At 37.3% G+C, this 21,144-nt stretch overlaps 3 protein-coding genes and 1 pseudogene across 4 annotated transcripts; all 4 read right to left on the bottom strand.

The window, feature by feature from the left end:
- Positions 1-64: 64 nt before the first annotated feature.
- Positions 65-1,521, bottom strand: LOC120170977 (protein PHYTOCHROME KINASE SUBSTRATE 1-like). Its single transcript, XM_039178806.1, has one exon. The coding sequence runs from the start codon at positions 1,349-1,351 to the stop codon at positions 236-238; it is 1,116 nt and encodes a 371-aa protein (XP_039034737.1). The 5' UTR covers positions 1,352-1,521; the 3' UTR covers positions 65-235.
- A 578-nt stretch (positions 1,522-2,099) lies between these two features.
- On the bottom strand, positions 2,100-9,149 carry LOC120170979 (probable methyltransferase PMT2). Its single transcript, XM_039178811.1, has 4 exons — positions 9,000-9,149; positions 2,895-3,284; positions 2,530-2,607; positions 2,100-2,328 (listed from the first exon to the last, which is right to left on the bottom strand). Exons 2-4 carry the CDS (start codon positions 3,272-3,274, stop codon positions 2,100-2,102), a joined length of 687 nt encoding a protein of 228 aa, XP_039034742.1. The 5' UTR covers positions 3,275-3,284; positions 9,000-9,149.
- A 4,020-nt stretch (positions 9,150-13,169) lies between these two features.
- Positions 13,170-15,523, bottom strand: LOC120170976 (serine carboxypeptidase-like 45). 2 transcript variants are annotated; one of them, XM_039178805.1, is made up of 10 exons: positions 15,266-15,523; positions 15,069-15,173; positions 14,890-14,985; positions 14,725-14,817; positions 14,562-14,647; positions 14,175-14,474; positions 13,944-14,080; positions 13,775-13,864; positions 13,494-13,611; positions 13,170-13,416 (listed from the first exon to the last, which is right to left on the bottom strand). In XM_039178805.1, exons 1-10 carry the CDS (start codon positions 15,483-15,485, stop codon positions 13,231-13,233), a joined length of 1,431 nt encoding a protein of 476 aa, XP_039034736.1. In that variant the 5' UTR covers positions 15,486-15,523; the 3' UTR covers positions 13,170-13,230. The 2 variants fall into 2 exon arrangements, with proteins under 2 accessions (XP_039034736.1, XP_039034735.1); XM_039178804.1 differs by having other exon boundaries at positions 13,170-13,422.
- A 3,619-nt stretch (positions 15,524-19,142) lies between these two features.
- LOC120170960 lies at positions 19,143-20,775 on the bottom strand (annotated as a pseudogene).
- Between the last annotated feature and the right edge of the window lie 369 nt (positions 20,776-21,144).

The following is a 21,144-nucleotide window of genomic DNA, read 5'->3' on the forward strand; positions in this document are numbered from 1 at the left end:
TCGAATTTTTATTTTTTTTATTAATCTGGGATAAGTACAAGATAGTATTTGTTCAAAGATAAATCTCAATCATTTGATATTGAACATTGACTTTCTTGATGCTCAAACTCAGAATCTCAAGGAATAACAACAATCCCTTTGCCACCGAAATCACTTGATTCTCTCATGACAACTTAGTAGAACAAGAATTTACATAAAGTAAGATGAGCTCAAGGTCCAAGTACGTAATTGAAGGCTACTGAATATGCAAGAGAGGAGAAGCTTGTGGTGGTGCATGTGAAGGAGGAAGAGAGCGTGTGGTGAGTATCGGCGGAGGTTCAAAAGCAACGAGTTTATTGTCGGGTGGAAGTGTGGTGAGGGGGATGTACGAGTCCGAGACACGCCTCATTCTTGGGTCTAAACCTGCCTTGTGATTTGTAGTTTTATGGGCATCACCAGCTGCCTTTACCGCTTTGGAGGTATTACACCCCAACAGACCGCTAGAAGGCGGCCTCTGGACGTTGATTTTGGCGGGAAACGTTTTAATGGGACTGGATAAACTTCTAGTGGACGGCTTTGGTTCATCGTAGTCAGCCGCACTTGCAGTGACCACGCTCCACTCTATACTGCCTTCGCTGGGTGCGTAACAATGATTGGGTTTTCCCGTTAAGCTCTCGATCTCGAACAAATCCGAACTCCCATCACTTCCCGTATCAATTTCTTCTACTTTGGGAACTGCATGATCCCATGATAGCATTTTACGCCTCCTCTCCACATTCAAAGACTTGTTTTGTCTCCCAGTCCCGAGTACCGGAGAGCCGAATATCTCCAACGATTTCCTTCCGATTTCATCAACGTCTCCTTGTTTAATAGGCCCAACACAGAGGGTTGAATCCATGGTGGGGAATGTGAAAACGTCTTCCTTTGTAGCGGCTCTTGTTTTATTTCGTTTGCCTTGAACTAGTGCCTCTTTCTTGGGTCTTTTGAAACTTATTTCACCCACTTCCATATCAATGGAGTTTCTGTCGAAACAGTAGCATTTACAGAGGGCAAGAGAAGTAAAGAAACTCTTCGCATTTACGGGCTTACTGGGTTTCGGCCGAGGTTTTTGGATATTAAGTAATGGATTTTGGCTGTTCCAGCTTGATTCTGAACGTATACATGGAGCTGCCGGACGTGCCAATGGCTTCATCGCCTCATGATTGATCACTTGATGTTTCGTGCATTCCGACTTGTCTGAATCTTTTTTGGTTGGTATTGGATTTGGACCATCTATTGCTCCATTGAAGTATTTTTCAGCTCCGAATACTCCAATTTCTCCATCTTCGCCGTTGTTTTTCAACAAGGCTGTTGTAAATGTAACCATAGCCATGAAGTTGTCGAAATTCAGCTGACAGAAAGAAAAACCTGGGAGTAGGGGAAGTGATGATGAACCATACAAAACAAAAGTAAAATTTCCCTCTTAAGACAACCCAAGGCCGAAACAAACACTAAAGCGACAAGATTTTTGTGAAACCCGAAGGCTGAATCTGAGGAAGAGGAGAGTTTCTGAGTTCAGAGGGTTCTTCCTGGCTGCTTGGCTTAAAAACTATATGTAGGCGCCGCTGTACAACATCCGTAAAGCTATGTTTAATCACGGAGGACCACATGCTTGCTAGTGGCTTGACCAAAACTTGGTTATTATCACCATTTTACCACAAATTTGGAGCTCTGCTGTGTTGAGAACTTTGCCTTCTCTTCTTTTGCAATTAATTAATTGTTAGATCAAATTTGATAAAATTTAGAGTTTGGGTTGAAAGAAGTTTTCCTAAATGGATAACCGACTAAAGAAGAAAAGAACTTGACAACTCATTGACAGGCAAGGAATCGTGCATTAACTTCTCGAGCTAACATTTTGCAATTATGACCAAAACTAAAAATATGATGAAACTTTGGATGCATTTACGCTTTTAAAGCAGTCTATTCATAATTTAATACAAATGAACCCACAGTGATCGATATCGATCCATAGTTTGTTACCGAAATCGCCTCCCTAAAACCGTGCAGCAAAAATTTTCAGGCAGGAATTCATGTTGTAACAGAGAACACAAGTTTCAAAATCTGCTCTATCCTGCCGATCACTATGCAGCTGTTGAGTTTCCACCTTCAACCCAATATTGTTTGACGGCAACCAATTCCTTCTCAGGAATCAAAGGGCCATCTTCATGATCAACCATCTTAGTGTCCCACCTCATTCCTGCTGTTATCTTCTTCACTTTAATGAGAACATCTACCTCGTCCCGGAATATAACCGCACCTTCTGGACTCAAAATTCGGTCCATCTCCAATTGAACGTCCTCCAGACTACATCTGCAAACATCAGATCGAATATGTGAACTTCTTTCTAATGATAAGACATGGGATGTCAATAGCTCTAACAATAGCGAGCTCTTAACAGGTATTTTGAACTCATTCGATCTCAACACTAGGTAAAAAAGAAAAAGAAAAAGGAATCCATATATATTAGAATGCTCGAAAGTAATGGAAAGCATATTAACTAGGGATACTTACTTGTCCTGGTACAAACTGAAAAGACCATTGGCATGAATGAGATCATATGTCCTCGGGTATGTCGAGAAAGCCTCACACCTGAACCAGAGGACAACAAAACCAAGTTCAAGTTATGCCCCACCATAGCAAGTGAACCAGAGCGGTTTAAGGTACAAAAATCCTGGTCTAGTTTCCTATATAGCTTAAATTTACGTTGCCTGATGATCTCTCTCCTGTTTCAAAATAGATTAATGGAACGTAACTTCTTTTTACCTCTTTCTTATCACCTGAAAACTTCTCCACAGACAAGAATATAGCATACCATTTTTAACAGTAAAAGACAGTATGAACAAAATTATTTATTCCCTAAGTTTAGTAAGCCTTACCAGTCATGGTAGATGCCAATTAATCCACGCTCGTATATGACACCCAGGGTATTTTTCTCTGCTATGGTGGGAATGACATTCATAACCCACAATTTGGAAGAATCAAGGGCAACAGCAAACCCTCCCAACCCAGCATTCATGTCCAAAATATTACGATACCGCCCAGAATCTATAAGCCTATTGATTTTCCTATAAGCATCAACATGCTTCGTCCACTTCTGGTTGTCCTCTTGGTATGTCTCTACAGAAACTCCAGGAACACTTCCACTAGCAATTCTAGGAGGGACTGCATGTAGCCTCTCTGGGAATGGCTTCAGTTTCCCACCTGCGACTTCTTCTGGGCTACTAACATCTGGATAAGGAGTAATGCATGCATCCATTTTCTTGTATCTAGCAACCGTCACAAGAGAAGTTGATTAAAATGAAATTTAAGAACAAAAAGGAATTAGCTTACTGGGACCCAATGCAACGGTCGTGCAACATCAAGTATAAAAATTATATCAGTTGGTTTTAGAATCCCGAAAGGATTCAAAGACACAAACCCTGAAACCAATATGTTTCAGATCCCACATACGGATCCACGGGCTTAATGAAATTGCTAAACTTCTAGGCCTGAGATAAGTGTTCCAAGCAATCATGTTGGAAAATATCAATAAAAGGGGGCACGGATCCGGTTGGCAAAGCAATGACTCTTGGGATTATGAGTTGGTCTCATGTCCTAGGTTCGAACCGCGCTGGTGGGAATCCTAGAAAAAAGCGGGAGGATAGAGTGGTGGGTTCTTTGAGCCCATCCGGAGGTTGTCTTATAGGGTCGGGTTCTTCAGCCTGGCCTTGGGAGGTCTTACATTATCAAAAAAAAAGTCAACAATGGAGATGCATGGGGCACAGAATTCCACCGAATTCGGTGCAATTAATTCTGTCAATATTTTTCCTATTTTTTTTTTGTAATAGGGTTAATTATATTTTAGCCACTGCACACTTTATGGTATTTACAAGATTAATCCTTAAGCTTTAACTATAAATACCCTAGCCCATTTAACTTTAAAATCATCCCAAATCATTTCTTTCTCCCAATATTAGAGAGCTTTCTTGTGAGTATTGAGTGTTTTGTAAACACCTGTAAATTTTCTGTCTTAGTAAAAGATTTGCAGCAGTCCGGAGACGTAGGCAAAATTGGCTGAACTCCGTTATAAATTTCGGGTATTATTTTCCCGCTTTTATTTCGCATTCTCACTAATATGGTTATAGGGAAATTACTCGTACTCGTTTTATTTCCCAACAACTGATAATCAGAGATTTTGGTTGAGAATTTTGTCAATTTTTTTGTGAGATTACTATTCATTACTATTAACGTGAATAGTAAAAAAAATTGTCGGCGATACGAATTTGTCGACAGAGGTGTTCTAATACATGGTGGTTCGCAAGAATTATCATAAACGATCCAAACGAAGCCAGATTCGAGTGGGAGCGATGGCTGCAGACTAAGGGAAGGTGAAAATTGAAAAGTTTGATGGTGCGAACTTTGGCTTTTGGAAGATGCAGATTGAAGATTTTCTGTACCAGAAAAATCTATATCAACCTCTCTCAGGAAAGCAACCAGATGGCATTAAAAATGAAGACTGGGCTCTTCTCGACAAACAAGCCCTCAGAGTTATCCGACTGACGTTATATCGCAATGTTGCTTTCAACATAGCAAAGGAAAAGACCACGGCGGGTCTTATGGCGGCTCTCTCTAGTATGTATGAGAAGCCATCGGCCTCAAACAAAGTTCATTTGACGAGGCGATTATTCAATTTGCGGATGGCAGAAGGGGCATCAGTGACTCAACACCTAAATGAACTCAACACAATCATAACCCAGTTGAGTTCAGTGAAAATTGAATTCGATGATGAAGTTCAAGCTTTAATTCTATTATCATCTCTACCAGACAGTTAGAATTCTACTGTTACAACAGTCAGTAGCTCGTCGGGAAAAAACAAATTAAAATTCGACGATGTTCGGGATCTGGTATTGAGTGAAGAAATTCGACAGAGAGAATCGGGTGAAGTATCAACCTCCTCAGCCTTGCACACAGAATCTAGAGGGAGAACTTAATAAAGAAATTCAAATCGTGGCAGATCCAAATCCAGAAAGGGAAAATCAAGAATGGGAAAGAAAGATTTTACCTGTTATAATTGTGACAAGAAGGGTCACTTTAAAAGAGATTGTTGAGCACTGAAGAAAGATACAAATGCACAAGAATCTGCCAATATGGTAGAGGAGACAGGTGATGCCATGATTCTAAGCGTCAACAGTCCCATTGAATCATGGATCTTGGATTCAGGGGCATCTTTCCACTCCATCTCATGCCAAGAAATCATGGAGAACTATGTCAGTGGTGATTTTGGGAGGGTTCATCTAGCTGATGATGAAACCTTGAAGATCGTCGGAAAAGGAGACATTCGTTTAAAGTTGCCAAACCAGACCACCTGGACGCTGAAGGGAGAGATATATTCCTGGCCTCAAAAGAAATTTGATTTCTGTAGGACAGCTTGATGGAGAATGATATAGCACAACCTTTTCAGGTTGTGAATGGAAGATTACCAAAGGATCACTTGTCATTGCTCGTGGTAAGAAGACTGATACTCTCTATGTAACATCAAATTTAGAGAATATCAGTGCTGCAGCAGATGCTGATGGAAAATCAAATATGGCACCAAAGGCTTGGTCATATGAGCGAGAAAGGGATAAAACACTTTTGTCAAAAGGGAAGCTGTCGGATCTAAAGAGTGTAGATGTCGGACTATGCGAGGATTGTATCTTTGGCAAACAAAAGAAAGTCAGTTTTGCAAAGATTGACAAGACACCCAAGGTAGAAAAGTTAGAGTTGGTTCATACTGATGTATGGGGACCATCTCCAGTTCCATCCTTTGTAGGCTCACTATATTATGTCACCTTCATCGATGATTCTACAAGGAAGGTGTGAGTTTATTTTCTGAAGAAGAAATCAGAAGTCTTTGATACCTTCAGAAAATGGAAGGCCATGGTGAAAATGAGACTGGTTTGAAAGTCAAGTGGTTGAGGTCTGATAATGGAGGAGAGTACAGAAATAGAAGATTCAAGATATTTGCGCAAACAATAGGATTAAGATGGAGACAACAGTTCTCATGACACCGCAACAGAATGGCGTAGCAGAGCGCATGAACAGAACTCTGAATGAACGTGCCAGAAGCATGAGGATACATGCTGGATTGCCCAAATTACTATGGGCTGAAGCTATTAACATTGCAGCTTATCTGATCAACCGTGGGCCTTCAGTTCCCTTGGATGGTGGAATACCAGAGGAATTTTGGAGCAAGAAAGAAATAAATCTTTCACACTTATGAGTGTTTGATTATATTTCTTATGTACACATAAACTCTTCTGAAAGAAGTAAACTTGATACCAAGTCCAACAAACGTGTCTTTGTTGGTTATGGTGGTGATGAATCCGGTTACCGATTTTGGGACTACAAAAATCGAAAGATCATCAGAAGCAGAGATGTCATTTTCAATGAGAATGTGATGTACAAAGGCAGGTCAACCATAAAATCAAGTAGCTCCAATACCGAAGCTGAAACAAAGGAATTTGCTGAGTTTGAGGAGATTTCTGGAAATGATGTTCAGATCAATCCTGAAGCAGTTCAAGAAGAACCAGGCACACCAGAACTAAGACGCTCCTCCAGAATTCCTAAACCAACCCAGCGTTACTCGCCTTCTTTGCACTACTTGTTGCTGACTGACAATGGTGAACCAGAGTGTTATGATGAAGCAATGCAGGTGGATGATTCAATCAAGTGGGAGTCTTCCATGGAAGATGAGATGAACTCACTTATGTCAAATCAGACGTGAGAATTAGCTGAATTATCACCAGGCAAGAAAGCGCTTCATAACAAGTGGATTTACAGGATCAAAGAAGAGTACGATGGGAGTAAACGCTACAAAGCAAGATTGGTTATCAAAGGTTTTCAGCAAAAAGAATGTATTGACTACAATGAAATTTTCTCTCCAGTCGTAAAACTGTCTACAATCAGACTGGTGTTGAAAATTGTAGTTGCAGAGAATTTACATCTTGAGCAGTTATATGTAAAGACAACTTTCCTTCATGGTGATTTGGAGGAAGAAATCTATATGAGACAGCCAAAAGGCTTCATAGAGGCAGGAAACAAAAACCTGGTATGCAGGTTGAAGAAGAGCTTGTATGGTTTAAAACAAGCTCCTAGACAGTGGTATAAGAAGTTTGATAGCTTCATGAGTAGCAGTGGTTTTACCAGATGCCAAGCAGATCATTGTTGCTACATCAAGAGGTTTGAAAACAACTTCATTATTTTATTATTGTACGTTGATGACATGCTCATTGCAGGCTCAAACATGCAAGAGATTATACACTTGAAGCAAGAATTGTCGAAGCAGTTTTCTATGAATAATCTGGGCGCTGCAAAGCAGATTCTTAAAATGAGGATTAAGAGAGACACAAAGTCGGGGACTTTGATGTTATCACAGGCTGAGTACATCAACAAAATACTTTCCAGGTTCAACATGCAAGATGCTAAACTAGTAAGTACACCTTTAGGTGTTTACTTTAGACTCTCTAAAGAACAGTCACCAAAGACGGAGGAAGAACGTGCACACATGGTGAAGGTGTCGTATGCCTTAGCAATTGGAAGTCTGATGTATGCCATGGTTTGTACTAGACCAGATATTGCTCATACAATGAGAGCTGTTAGCATGTACATGAATAATCCAGGCAAAGTATACTGGGAAGCTGTCAAATGGATCCTCAGATATCTGCGGGGTACTACAAACAAAACACTTTGTTTCAAAGGTGGAGATACAATACTGACAGGCTATGTAGATGCTAACTTAGCCAGAAATATTGATATCAGAAGGAGCACTACAGGGTATGTTTATACTCTAGGAGGAACCGCAGTGAGTTGAGTTTCTCAACTACAGAAGATAGTTTCTCTCTCCACAACTGAAGTAGAATATGTCGCTGTTACGGAAGCCAGCAAGGAGATGGTTTGGCTCTAAAGTTTCTTGGAATAGTTAGGCAAGAAACAAGAAAACAATGTATTGTATTGCGACAGTCAAAGTGCAATACATCTAGCAAAGAATCTGTCTTTTCATTCCAGGACGAAGCATATACAATTACGGTATCATTTTATCCGGTCTCTTCTGGAAGATGAGATTTTGAAACTTGAAAAGATTAGTGGAACTCAAAATCCGGCAAACATGTTGACAAAGACGGTGACCATGGACAAACTGAAGTTGTGTTCCGCTTCAGTTGGCATGCTAGAATAACAAGACTAAAAATGCTGCTGCATTGATCGAGGTGTGAAGCAGATTAAAATCTATCTTCAAGTGGGAGATTGTTGGAAAATATCAACAAAAGGGGGCACATAAAAGTCAACAATGGAGGCGCATGGGGGGCACCGAATTCGGTGCAATTAATTCTGTTAATTTTTTTATTTTTTGTAATAGGGTTAATTATATTTTAGCCACTACACACTTTAGGGTATTTACAAGATTAGTCCTTAAGCTTCAACTATAAATATCCTAGCCCATTTAGCTTCAAAATCATCCCAAATACTTTCTTTCTCCCAATACTAGAGAGCTTTCTTGTGAGTAGTGAGTGTTTTGTAAATACCTGCAAATTTTCTCTCTTAGTAAAAGATCTGCAGCAGTCCGGAGACGTAGGCAAAATTGGCTGAACTCCGTTATCAATTTCGGGTATTATTTTTTCGCTTTTATTTCGCATTCTCACTAATCTGGTTATAGAGAAATTACTCGTACTCGTTTTATTTCCCAACACATCAGATATGCATTGCAGGTTTCAACTTCTATTGCTTGCAAGGATGAGGCAACTTCTATTGCTTGCAAGGATGAGGCAACTTCTATTACAATTGACAAGATGAACCATGATATAAGTAAACAGGTGTGAATCTAATATGAACAGAAGCAAGCAATCTACCTCACTGCAATTTTACCAACTCACAATTATTTTCCTGATTGTAGCTTAAACAAGGAGATCAAATATTGTTTCTATTACAAATTGTATGATTTTAAAAGTTTCAAGCACAATTCATACCATACATCATTAGCTTCTCCAGCCTTGTAGAAACTGGAATCATCTCGCCTACCATGGCAAGCTTCATCATTGACCCTCTTTTGCCAAATGGCAATTTCACCCTTGTCATGTTTCTTCTCCCAGCAAAGAAGTTTGGCAATGTCCTTAATCTTTTGTTGTTCCTCCTGAAGTTCCTTCTTGGGACGCTGTCAAGCTTTGTAATTGTTCCTCCAATTGATTGGTGGATTTGTTGGTACCCAGTAACCACCAGGTCTAAGAACACGATCAACCTCTTTCATGTACATTCCATCTACAAATAAGTAAAACCATAAGGATCCACCAGTCAACTTCTGCTATACAAAGTTCTCACTAAAGCAAAATCTACTCACCATTTACTCCCCACAGAATCATACAACGAGAACAATGAGCCATATCAAAAGCTCTAGATGGACATGGCAACTTTATGATTCCAAGGACGCCAATAAAAACAGGTACACCTCTCTCAAGAGCAAATTGAACCTGTGCTTCATGTGAATCTCTTAGAGGAAACGACATGGCAATAACATTTCTACTCCAAAGGTATGCACCCCATCTTGCAACCTACAAAAGCGGACCAATTATTAGGTTCAACACCTACACATATCACAAAGTAACACACTCCAAGAGTACAAGTAAACAGATTAAGTGAAAAAACTTTCACGAGCATGACATACCCCACAATCAGTATCAAGTGCAGTCCTGACTGTCCCATTAGTAATCGGTATGACCGAAGCAAGCTGATCAATATACTTGTCATCCCCTTGTGGAAACTACGTTCCTCCACCAGGAAACCTAAACACATTACTCTCGTATTGGATTCAATTCTGAATAGCCTTCTCAACCGTCAAAGCTTTTTATGGGGGCATTATGTCACGGACTTAATCGCTCAATAAGCCTCGTGCGGCCTTAGCTCCTTTTCGCCCCTCGCGATAGCTAAGTCAGCCTCACTCGAACTCGTGCTAGAGAAAGGATTGGCAAGGAAACAAAGAAGGGAGGAAAGAACTTAGAGAGAAAGCTTGTTGAATGCTTGAATGCTTACAACTCTTGGATGATTTACAAATGAGGATTCTACACCTATTTATAGCATCCCACCTCCTCAATGGACGGTGGAGATTGATTTGATCCTACGGTAGGGAGAGATTCTCTAGAATTCTCCATTATTTCCTACCTAACATGGAAGACTCTAGAATGCTTCTAGAATATGTACAAGTCTTAGCTATCGCGAGGGGCGAAAAGGAGCTAAGGCCGCACGAGGCTTATTGAGCGATTAAGTCCGTGACAATTAGCATAAAAATTATATGAATAATGTTAGGGACTGTTTCTCCTTAATTTTTAAATTGGTGCCAAAGTCGGTCACACCTAAAACATAAGTGACTATCTACATAGTTTATCCTAAAAATTATCTTATATTTTTTGGTTAATTTTACACTCCTACATCTAAATGTTAATAGATAACTTTTAATTGAAAACTTGACATATTTATATTATAGGAATAAAGTCGGAAATAAATTATTATTACTTCAAATCTTAAAAAGCCAGCTTATAAAATTAAAACCACGTTTATTTACTTGTTTCTAAAAGATAAATACAATCTTGAATTCAATAACTTATTTCTAAACTATAAATACAGTCTTGTTTAAATATAATCAATAAAATACTTGTTCATAGTAGATGGATTAAGCTTAAGTTTTTCGTCCTTCATTACTTACTCAAAGAATTTCATTTAGTTACTATACATTCATAATGGGTTTTAATATTGAATATGAAGTGATGTTTAACGCCTGAATAAAGGGAAAAAAGGCGGTATGATCCGATTAAATGGGAGAGCACGATGGGTAAGTGACTAGAAGATGAGCAAATATCGTGGCAGCAGCAGGTCAATTTCGACAGAGTTCTGACCATGGAACTGCTTTGGTTTTGGTTTTGAGCTTTATCAAGTCTTTCAAAAGGGATCCCCAACTCTTTTAAGCAACTTTTCCCTTTTGGCTTTGTTTTAGCAAAGGTTAAGCATCTACTGATACATGAGTTTTAAGCCTTTGGACTTTGTTTAACCAAAGATTAAGCAGTCTGTTAAACACACGGGATTTAGTTAGATTTCTTTTAGGATCTTTACCCAAATAAAAACCAGATTAATTTTATTTTGATCACTGAATAATCTTTTTATTAATCAAGTCATTATCTTTTTAATTCTATTTCAATCAAATAGAATTATTAACGTGATAGATAAACAAATTTGTATAATAACTTGTTTCATCTACATATCCAATTAATTTGTTCATAAATTAAATTAATTCAATTGATTTCATCTTCCATAATTAAAAAATCTATCGAGTTTTTTTTTTTTTAAATCCTTTCTCAAAACTTACATATCAATAGCTCATTTGGGCACCACTTTATGAGGATAAATTTTTTTTAGCAAAAATCTAAAATAAAGAGATGAAATTGATAATTATACTTGTTTTCTTATTATTCATATAAATATTATCTCATCACTAAATACTACAAGATATTGTAATTATATATTCAAGGAAGAAAGATTTGTTATCATCTTGAAGTTAGCGTAGCTTCTTTTTACCTTTTTGATGGCGGTTGAGGTATCCTTTTTGTTATCTTCTCCTCCTCCCTACATATTTACAAACAAATCATCTTACACATCGAGCAAGCAAAAACGAAAATCCAGAGGAAAATCTGAGTTTCAACTCTTAGTTTATCATTCATTTGTGTTTGTGATTAGGTTCAAACCAAAAATAAGAGAGATAAAAACAAGAAACGAAATTGAATTAATATCCCCATAAATGAATTCTCCTTGGTTCAGTCAAAACATGTTAGATTTGTACTGTAAACACCTTCAAAGCACTACAAGTACAAGATAAGCTAAACACAAGCTCGCCTAATCACCTTGTGATCACTATAAAATCATGAACATATATATAAATGCAAGCTCACCTTATTGATTACTATAAAATCATGATTCTCTTCTCTAGCGCTGCTACTAGGTTTGATTGTCATCTCTTCATCTCCAAGAACCAACTTCTCTGAATAGTTCTCCATTGTTGAACTGATGGTTTTCTCTAATTTTCAACCTTAAAATATGTAAGGAACATGGCATTTATATAAGGCGAAGCATTAATAATTAAAACCATATGTATGGGTATGTAATATTTAATTTCAATATTAGAATCAGCAAAACGTTGACTTAAATTATTTTAAAAAAATAGTTAATTTTGCATGGCAAGATGGACCGTTTCGTTTTTGTTTCACGTGGAACCCTTTGGACCATTTATTAAATACATTGTTATTGATACGACTAATTGGATTAAGTATCGAAATAGACAAATTTGTAAAATCAAATAAGTTGAAAATTATTGTTGTTCTTTTGATTCTTTCAAAGAGGATAACATTGGCTTGTTTTAGTCAATGAGGACTTAAGCAGTACTTTCCCTTAATGAAAACCCCCCTTAATTGATTTAACTCTGCTAGCAAATTGATGAAAATTTTGATCTCACAATCTTTTATATTATAGCAGCCGTTGGCTTGATTAAATATAAATATTTTTTTCACGTCAAGTCATAGTCATACATGTTGTATGATATACATCACATATTCACATCCGTTCAAAAATCATATTCTATCATCTAATTATTTTGAAATGGGCCATTTAACTCATCTCCAACCACCAACAAACAAGTTTAATCATTTCATCACTAAACAATTGATAAATTATTAAGATATATCTATGATGATTTTGATATTTTTTTTATCAAAAGAGCAAAAAGATCATCATGTGACGCCAAAAAATATAGAACACGTAAGAAGATTCTCACTCCCTTGTAAAAAGAGAAACTCGAGCTATCTCTCACAAGTCACAAGACTTTGCTTTTGGACTTGATTCTTAATAATCTAAACTAAGTTGTTATTATCATAAGAATGAAGTCAATGCATGCTGATTTAAGTGGTTGGAAATTAATAATGACTTTTTCTTCCCTACCTTAATTATATAAATTAATTACTGGTCTTAATATATATAAACACACACCAAGTTGATAAACATATTGGAACATTTTCGCTGTCATCAATAGCTATATTTTCATATAATACAACACTTTAGCTAATTCTTGATGCACATACTTTCCAAAAGTTTACTTTTTCTTTATATAAAATAACAAAAGTATTTTATTGCACAAACTGAAGCAGCAAAACATGAGAGTGAAAATCAACTTGGGATTTTGATTGTTGTAGGTAAAGGGGATCCCTTAATGAATGCCCGGAATAGAGTGAGAGCTTGTGAAGGAGAAGTGTAGGGAACTTCATGTGCTGCCCCTCTAACCGTAGCAAACGTCAAAAGCGTCACCTTCTTTCCATTCCTTGCTTGGCCAAATGATTGACTCCTCCCACCAATCTGATTCTGCGGCAATAAACAATTAGAAATACTATGAAGATAGCATAACTGAAGTCCACTATGCATATTTTGCATACCTGGATGGTGTCAAACCAGGGAGCATAGTTTCCCAATGCCACAAATTTCATTTCTTTGGCTAGCATGTTGCCAATTATCCTTGTTTGTGTTAATGGGATTTTTGAATCTTGATCCCCACTGCATTGAAATACCTCAACTTTTCAGTCTATAATCCTTCTTTTTTAAACACCTACATGCCCCTCAGGTGCACTCATACGTGTTGTGCTATGGGTTAAATCTAAAGAGGTGCACAGTATTAGGCTAATGGAACTTGAATGTGATCATCAAAGATTTGACTTACTTGAATAACAGAATTGGAACACGGCTTCTCAGAAGTTTCAATAGAATAGGTATGATATTGATTCCTAAGTTATCTCTTTGATAATCAGGCCTGCAGCAGTAACCGTATATGTTACCAATATTCACACATTAGAGCAAATATGAATTTGTTAAGGAAAGTAAAGAGAGACCCTCCACAAAATTCCCAAGCGTCCGGAAGACGAGTTGTGTTTGCATGGAGTGCTTCTTGAACTGGGGGCTTGTTAAGGTATCGATGTATCCTATCTCCGATACATGGATCACCAGGGATGACTGATTTCATCCCAAGCTGCCAGAGCCGAGAACTGTCAAAGATCAACATTTGCAACATATAGTTTTACTGAAATTAATTCAGATTCCTTGGAGATAAATGCAACACTTACCTCTGCATGTTGTGTATCGAATTTCCTTAGATAAAGAGACTGCCCTAATGAGCTTGTTGATGTGCAAAGGGGCAAAATCAGATCCCCAGAGTCGGTATACTCGCTTATTTCTTCAGCTTCTTTGTGTATCACATCATTGCATTCTTTGGATATGTTCTGATGAATCATCTCTTTTGCGTACCTAGGGCGACTACATACTGTCTTTCTCAGCATGAGTAGTTCATCCGAAATGATTCCATGTGACCAAAGGAACTCAGTGTTGTCAATACTGATTTCCCAGTCCAAAAGAGGATTTCCCAACTGCAGCAATAGGGGAAAAAGCAAAAAAATGTTGGATATCAAAGTAACATGAAGCTGAGAACATTTTGTAAGCAATTCGAGATTAACTGCAAGAGCTTTGAGCTTGATTGGTCTGCAATTGGAACGTTTATTGTAGTCCAGCACTAAAGCAGCAAGCTGTGGTACATAGTGGCCTGCAATTTTATTTGCATTTAACAGAAAACTATCATGCTTTACAAAAATTAACCAAAACAGAGAAAAAAAAGTTTACCTGCATAGCTTTCCCCAGTCAGGAACAAATCAGAGTTCCTATATTGCGGGAATTCTTTGAACCAGTTAACAAGAAATTTCAGATTCTCCTCAGCTGAAAAGGGCTCAAAATCAGTGGTCTGAGTTAAACTATTAACCAACATGCCTCAATTCCTGGTGAATTTACCTGTAAAAGTATCATTGACGCCGATATAATCCAAGCTAGTATTGGAGTAGGAAAATCCAACTCCGATTGGACTCTCAACATACAAGATATTTGATTCTGTTGAAAAGGAAAATGAAAACCAAAGCCTTGACAGTAATTTCAAGTACTCCAAAACTTAAGAGTATACTAAAAGCTTTTACCCAAATTCCATGAATATTGATTCTTGACCAAGTTTCCATCTTCTCCTGGCTGGAAAGGACCATGTTCCATAAATGCACCAAAGCCAAGAGATGAACATCCAGGCCCTACCCCAAGAAACATATTAAACAAAAAAACTGCAATTTATGTCTAAAACAGCGGTGATGATGAAACTTATAAAAGATACTTCAATCCAGACCTCCATTGAACCATAAAGTTAAGGGATGCAACAGTGGGTCTGCAGCATCCACTTCCACAAAGTAGTAGAACAAAGCTCGACCATGCTTGGCATCAGTAACAATGTAACCAGAGTATTGCTTGAAAGAAACATTGGCAGGTTGAGCCGGCAGTCTTGTTATCAGCTCCGCATAAACCCTGGAAACCAGAAACAAGCAAGAAATAACAGTCAAGGATTGCATTTTCTCTGAGGTTAAGAGAAGTGCGGTACAGAATTGAAATGAGAGTACAGCTTATAGGATGGATAAACAATTGTTATATAAATCCAATAATTAACGTCGATGTCACTTTTGGCATAAAAAATCTAAAGCTCGGGTCATTGTTCAAGTGTCACATGTGTAGTAGGGCCACAGCGAGCACTTGGTCGAAAGAAGGCAAATTTGAATGGAATTTTAGAATAATCAAAGTGTTGGTGTTTACTTTTTAGGCCACGCATGTCTTGTTCAAAAGTATGGTGGACAATGACGGATTACTGTTTTATAATCAACCCAGTCTATTTCGTTTCTAACACCCAAATTTAAATATTAAACGTTATTTTCTAAGAGATTAACGATTCGTCCTTTTAAATCATCTCGTAGTTAATAGATCAGACTTTATGAGTATATAGGTTTTGATCTATTGGAATGAGTCTAAAATATAATAATATTATTTGGAGCTCATGGTCATGGATAGTTTGTTGGATTTGTTTTAGTCTAAGCTTTAAAAAGCCCAGACAATAAGGCCTAACTCTGCATTATCTAGTTCAAACGACGCCGTTTCTCCTCGACCTCATATAAGGCGATAGCGGCTAAAGCGAAGATCTTTTGCTGCTCCCGATGACCCGTCATTGATGTTTGGGTCCTTTGTGATTTGTTTTGATCGACTACGTTTCCATTTTTTTTTCTTTTTTTAAATTCTGACTTTTAAATTTTATTTTGGTGGTGGTTTTGTGGTCACTGTTGAGGGTGTTGGAAAGCTCTGGGGAGCAAGCTGATGATTCAGATGCCCTTCCGGCTCAGGTATATGATAAAATAGAGCTTAAAGTTTAAATATCTTTGTTGTAATATTGATTTTTTTGTATTAATTTATAGGTGCGTCGTCTGTCAACGGAGATTAGGCAATTGGCCTCGGCACGGCAGATAACTGTTCTGAATGGGGATTCTGGCGGTGATTTCTTATTTATATTTGTCTAAGTAGTTGCTCTCTTAGAGCCATAAATGTGTAACCAGTTTATAGTTGTATTAACGATCTTAGATGAAGCATTTTCTAAGTGGATGCGGTTTGGTTTTTTGCTTTTTGTTGATTCGGCAGGTAAGCTAACCCCTTTTGTTATACCAGCTGCTACACTGGGGAATTGGTGTAACACTCTACACTGATACTACACACAGTCAATCGGAACCTGCCGAAGTGGCTAATCAACTTATTCTTATTTTCTTATACTTTAAAACGACTCTTTACCTGTGAGAGCCCTCAATATATATAGATACCTATATATTGACTCTTAATTGACTTTACAAATATAACTGAATACATGAATATACATGTCGTTTTAAGAAACGTGTGACATGCTCTGCACTGAATCTGGATCTCGATCTCTCTAAAATTTCTCAACTGTTGGATCTACTAATCTGTCCACGGAAACATTCGAAGGTTGAGCTACATACTAACAACTAAAACATACTAAAAACATCATTGAAAATCTCAAGCTATCAGGTCTACTGTTATCTGTTCTACTATTTGTTGTGTTCTACTAGCCCACTCTTTGAGTGTTGGACCTTGCGCCCAAATTAGTTTGTTTTAAAAATGTTTTAGTGAGTATTCTCAAATACTCACTCTCTAAGCTATGGTAGACATCATGGTGCGACTGAGAGTTTTGCATCTCGGAGCTCACACATCTCTCTAGTCTACACTGGATATGGTCCCCGAAATTCTCTATATCGAAAACCATACCACTAACTAACTCATCCTTTTTTCTAAAGAGTGTTAAGACCTCGGCAAACATAGTTAGTCAGAAGGGCCTCAGTCATACCTAAGGATATTCGGATTAAATCTATACTGTCGACTTTGCTAGCTTTTCTTAAGGAACTAGAGTGTCTTGTTCGTTTTCTTTAGCATTCAAACAAGGCTAGTTTTATTTTTCCTAACTTTAACTTGTTTCTACGTTTGAAAATAACATTAACATTCTCACTTATAGTATTATATGAAGAATTACTAAAGTTTTGGGTACCTCGAGTCAAATATTTTCTTATAGTGCAATCTGTATTTCTGCACTAGAAGGGAACGATAATTTTATGAGTATAATCTTATTGCTGATTTTACATTTTCTTGTAGGAGCAACTTAAACTTTCCGGTAGATCTCGTGCTTTGCTTACATCAGGAACTCCAACTCCAAAGGTATCTTTCTGTATTTATAGAGTTTAAAATTGTGGTTTCTCCAGGCCAAAATACATGCATCGGGGCATTGTACTTCAATCTGTTTTGGTAAAAGGCTTAAAAAAGATCTGTTTTGGTAAAATAAAGTGTGCATTGACCGAGGTATCAATATTATTTGTACGTGGCAGCCTAAAGTTCCAAGGGTCCACAAATCATGTGTTCATTGAGCTGTAAATTTTCCTTTTTTTCCTTTTTTTATTGATTGTAATGCCTAATCTTAATCTTGACTTGTTTATTTCAAGGTTTGAAAGACGTTGCAGATATTTTATCCGTAAGTAAGAAGTATTCAGGAAGAGATGGTATTGATAATTTGGATGAAGAGCCGAGAAGCCTGCAGAGGTTTGATTCATAATCTTTTGAATCCTTTACCCTATGCTCGAATAAATATGGGAAAGGAGAAGTGAGCATCTTCCCCTTGTTTGAATAACATTTTTATTATTTAAGCAAGGGAAGGCCAAAGGAGTTCAATATCCCTTGTTTTCCCTTGAAACACACTATTTCTTATTTACCCCGGTTTGGAGGAAAACTAGTAAAAGAAAAAAGAAAATTTCAGATGTAAAATATATATTTTAATATAATTATTTTATAAAAAGAAAATAATTGGGAAAACTAATTCAATTATCGAAACAAAATACAAATATATCTTTTCCCTGGTCTTTGTTATAATTGTTTATTCGAACATAGTGTTAAGTTTTGCATAATCAGCTCATCTAAGTTTAACTTGGCGTGCCAAGTCCAGAACTTGTTTGTGGGACTGTTTTTATGTAAATCCGATCCTGTCATTACGGCACTTTTCGTTTGTTTTCTATGTATAAGCTTCAATAAGGAAAGTGATACATGATCTCAAGAACCTATGGACATTTGATGTGTTCTGATTATTGTGATTTGATATTTTCCAGAAGCATTTCGGCTTGGAGTTGATGGCATCCTGTTCATAGTCATCATTTTGCAGCGTGGTGGCAATTGAGGGAAATTACATATGCCTATAATCAACTTCTTTCTGCAGGCTGTGAAAAATTGGTAGTCTGCTATGGGCAAATAACTTATATGAGAATATTAATTTTGGTGGGGGAAAGCCTACATTTCAGTTTGCGGCTACTCAGTATTTTTTATTGATTTCTGTAGCTAGCTTGATGATCTTTAGAATATAAAATGTAATTAGCAGCGACTATTTCTTCTTCAAATTGTTCGTCACCATCATAAATACTTGTTTGGGATGAACATATCCGATATTCATTCCTTTGATTGTGATATGCGGGTGATATCCAACCATCACCATGAACTTTAACCTTGCAATGCAACGAAATTTAAGCGAAACTAACTTGAATGGCTAGCAACAGTCTAAAGCACAATCCAACAACAATTTTCTAACATATTTAGAAAACACTAGGTAAACTAGAAAGGTCATCCTATGACAAAATTTCAAACTATCTGCTCCATTCGTAATCTCCCCCATATCTAGGGTTGGAATTATTCACATGGGTTGCCTCATCCGGTTTGGTTGAATTCGCAAAGGCATGCAATCCTAAAAGATACGGCAAAATAAACTGCAGATAAAAGAAAAAGGTTGTTCAAAGCAAGTTAGAAAACAGTCATGACAATAACAACATATGGACTCGTGTCCAAAGGTCTTTCACTTGTAAAAGAAATATTAAGGGAAAGCCAAGTTTGGGGTGTGCGATGCCATTTCCAAACGCTTCTCATTCAAACAATCCAAACTTTGGAATTTATGTATGCTGCCATGCAAGTAGTATTTGTTGAACAAATTTGCTCAAGATAAATAAGATTTGATCCAAGTTGACATTGACACTCAGCTATACATCTTATGACTTGAAAGTATGTCATGATACATCCTAACACCACAGATAAAAAGTCTATAAAGGTGAAAATAGAGAGAGATGTATCATACGCTGAATGCTGATTTGAGGACGGTGAACTCTGCTCAGGTGATAGGAATATAAATGCTTTCGTCCATGTTTACAAGTTTGTTTTGAACACCTTCAACAAAAGCCATTAGAAATGTTAGGCCTCAATCTGTCACAAATAGATTATAATCACAAAGAGCATGACATGAAAAAAGAGAAAAATGGGTGTTGGGGTGCACAAATATAAGTTAATCTTTCCCATTCCATTAGTTCTGATTAGAAGATATATCAAACGAGGTTTGATCTACCAACAGCAGCATGGGCACAGATTCCTCTAGCACATTATTGACATTTGACAATGAGAAAACTCTATACCAAACAATGAGACATATCCTAAGGCTAGAGTGATAAACGCATCAAACCTACTACTGAAAAGGATCTACCAGTGATGTATTAATGAACTTTAGTTCTTGGAAAGGATTCAAGGGAAATGAGCATTACCAAGGATAAAAAATTGACCAGACCCATCAGGGAGTGGCTCCACCTTCAAGACCTTCCTAACCTTCCCTTCATCACTGAAAAAAAGACAATGTTATTAGAATACATCTTAACTACGAGCAAACGTGCCTTTTCTGCAACATTTACACATGAAAGCCCACTGCAAACTAAACTTGCCGTCGATAAGTACAGGAAGTAACTCAATCTCTACAAGCATAATATTAACAGTTACCAATAAGTATGGTTGTAGCTTCCTCCACCAATAACGAATCAGAAGCATTTCTCGGCTTCAACTTACTTAAGGCAATGTTCCACAGACAAACATGGTATCCTTCATATAGAAAACATTCCTTCCCCTACTGAAGAAAAATTTTCTTATGAAAAAATAAATCTATGGCTTGTCTTATGGAATCATTGATCCTCAATAAGCATCTACTTTTCATGTAGCACATGAACATATGAGAAACCACAAAGCCAATATGGGACTGGGGATACAAAATATTTAAGCAGTTGCGAGGAATAGTTCAATTACCAACTTTAGCATTCGATATAGAGAGGAGTGTTTGCATATGGGGGTGGGGGTGGGAGGATAGTACCTTTTCCCTTTAAAAGGATCATGGAAAAATTCACATGATTCCTTTGTGCCGAGGCTAATCAGAGTTCCAATTTCTGTAACTGATAACGAGAACACCTGGAGAAAAGAAAATCATCAATGGTTGCATATCCTGTCTCTAGTATGTATTTGTCCTTTACCAATAATTTCTTCTAACCCTAACAATTTGTCATACCATAATAAAAAAAAGAACTCAGCAAAGCTGAAGGAACCCAAATTTAACAATGTTAAAGATTAATACCCAAAAGCCCCCACTTTAAAAAGCTAAAACAAGATTAACCAGAGTTAACTCTTAAGCAGGAAAAAGTGGAATGTTCATGGAATCTGGAAATGCCGAAGCTTGTTACTTTATTTTTCCATTTTTGCTTCCTTATTTTAGGAGATGAAATTAATAAATCTCACTTCAATCTCCTTTCTTGTAGTTAGTTCCATTTCTAGATATATTCCTCCACA

The sequence above is a fragment of the Hibiscus syriacus genome, unplaced genomic scaffold (genome assembly GCF_006381635.1).
Source record: "Hibiscus syriacus cultivar Baekdansim isolate YM2019G1 unplaced genomic scaffold, ASM638163v2 tig00111799_pilon, whole genome shotgun sequence".
In the NCBI taxonomy this organism is placed as follows: Eukaryota; Viridiplantae; Streptophyta; class Magnoliopsida; order Malvales; family Malvaceae; genus Hibiscus; species Hibiscus syriacus.

Excerpts from the sequence above, each read along its gene's own strand:
- LOC120170979 (XM_039178811.1), bottom strand. The coding sequence starts at position 3,274 with ATGGATGCATGCATTACTCCTTATCCAGATGTTAGTAGCCCAGAAGAA. Across the intron at positions 2,608-2,894 it reads ATTGGCATCTACCATGACTG|GTGTGAGGCTTTCTCGACAT; the intron begins GTAAGGCTTACT and ends CCTCTGGTTCAG. Across the intron at positions 2,329-2,529 it reads TTCAGTTTGTACCAGGACAA|ATGTAGTCTGGAGGACGTTC; the intron begins GTAAGTATCCCT and ends TGATGTTTGCAG.
- LOC120170976 (XM_039178804.1), bottom strand. The coding sequence starts at position 15,485 with ATGCAATCCTTGACTGTTATTTCTTGCTTGTTTCTGGTTTCCAGGGTT. Across the intron at positions 15,174-15,265 it reads AACTTTATGGTTCAATGGAG|GGCCTGGATGTTCATCTCTT; the intron begins GTCTGGATTGAA and ends TTCTTGGGGTAG. Across the intron at positions 14,475-14,561 it reads TCAAGCTCAAAGCTCTTGCA|TTGGGAAATCCTCTTTTGGA; the intron begins GTTAATCTCGAA and ends CTATTGCTGCAG.
- LOC120170977 (XM_039178806.1), bottom strand. The coding sequence starts at position 1,351 with ATGGCTATGGTTACATTTACAACAGCCTTGTTGAAAAACAACGGCGAA.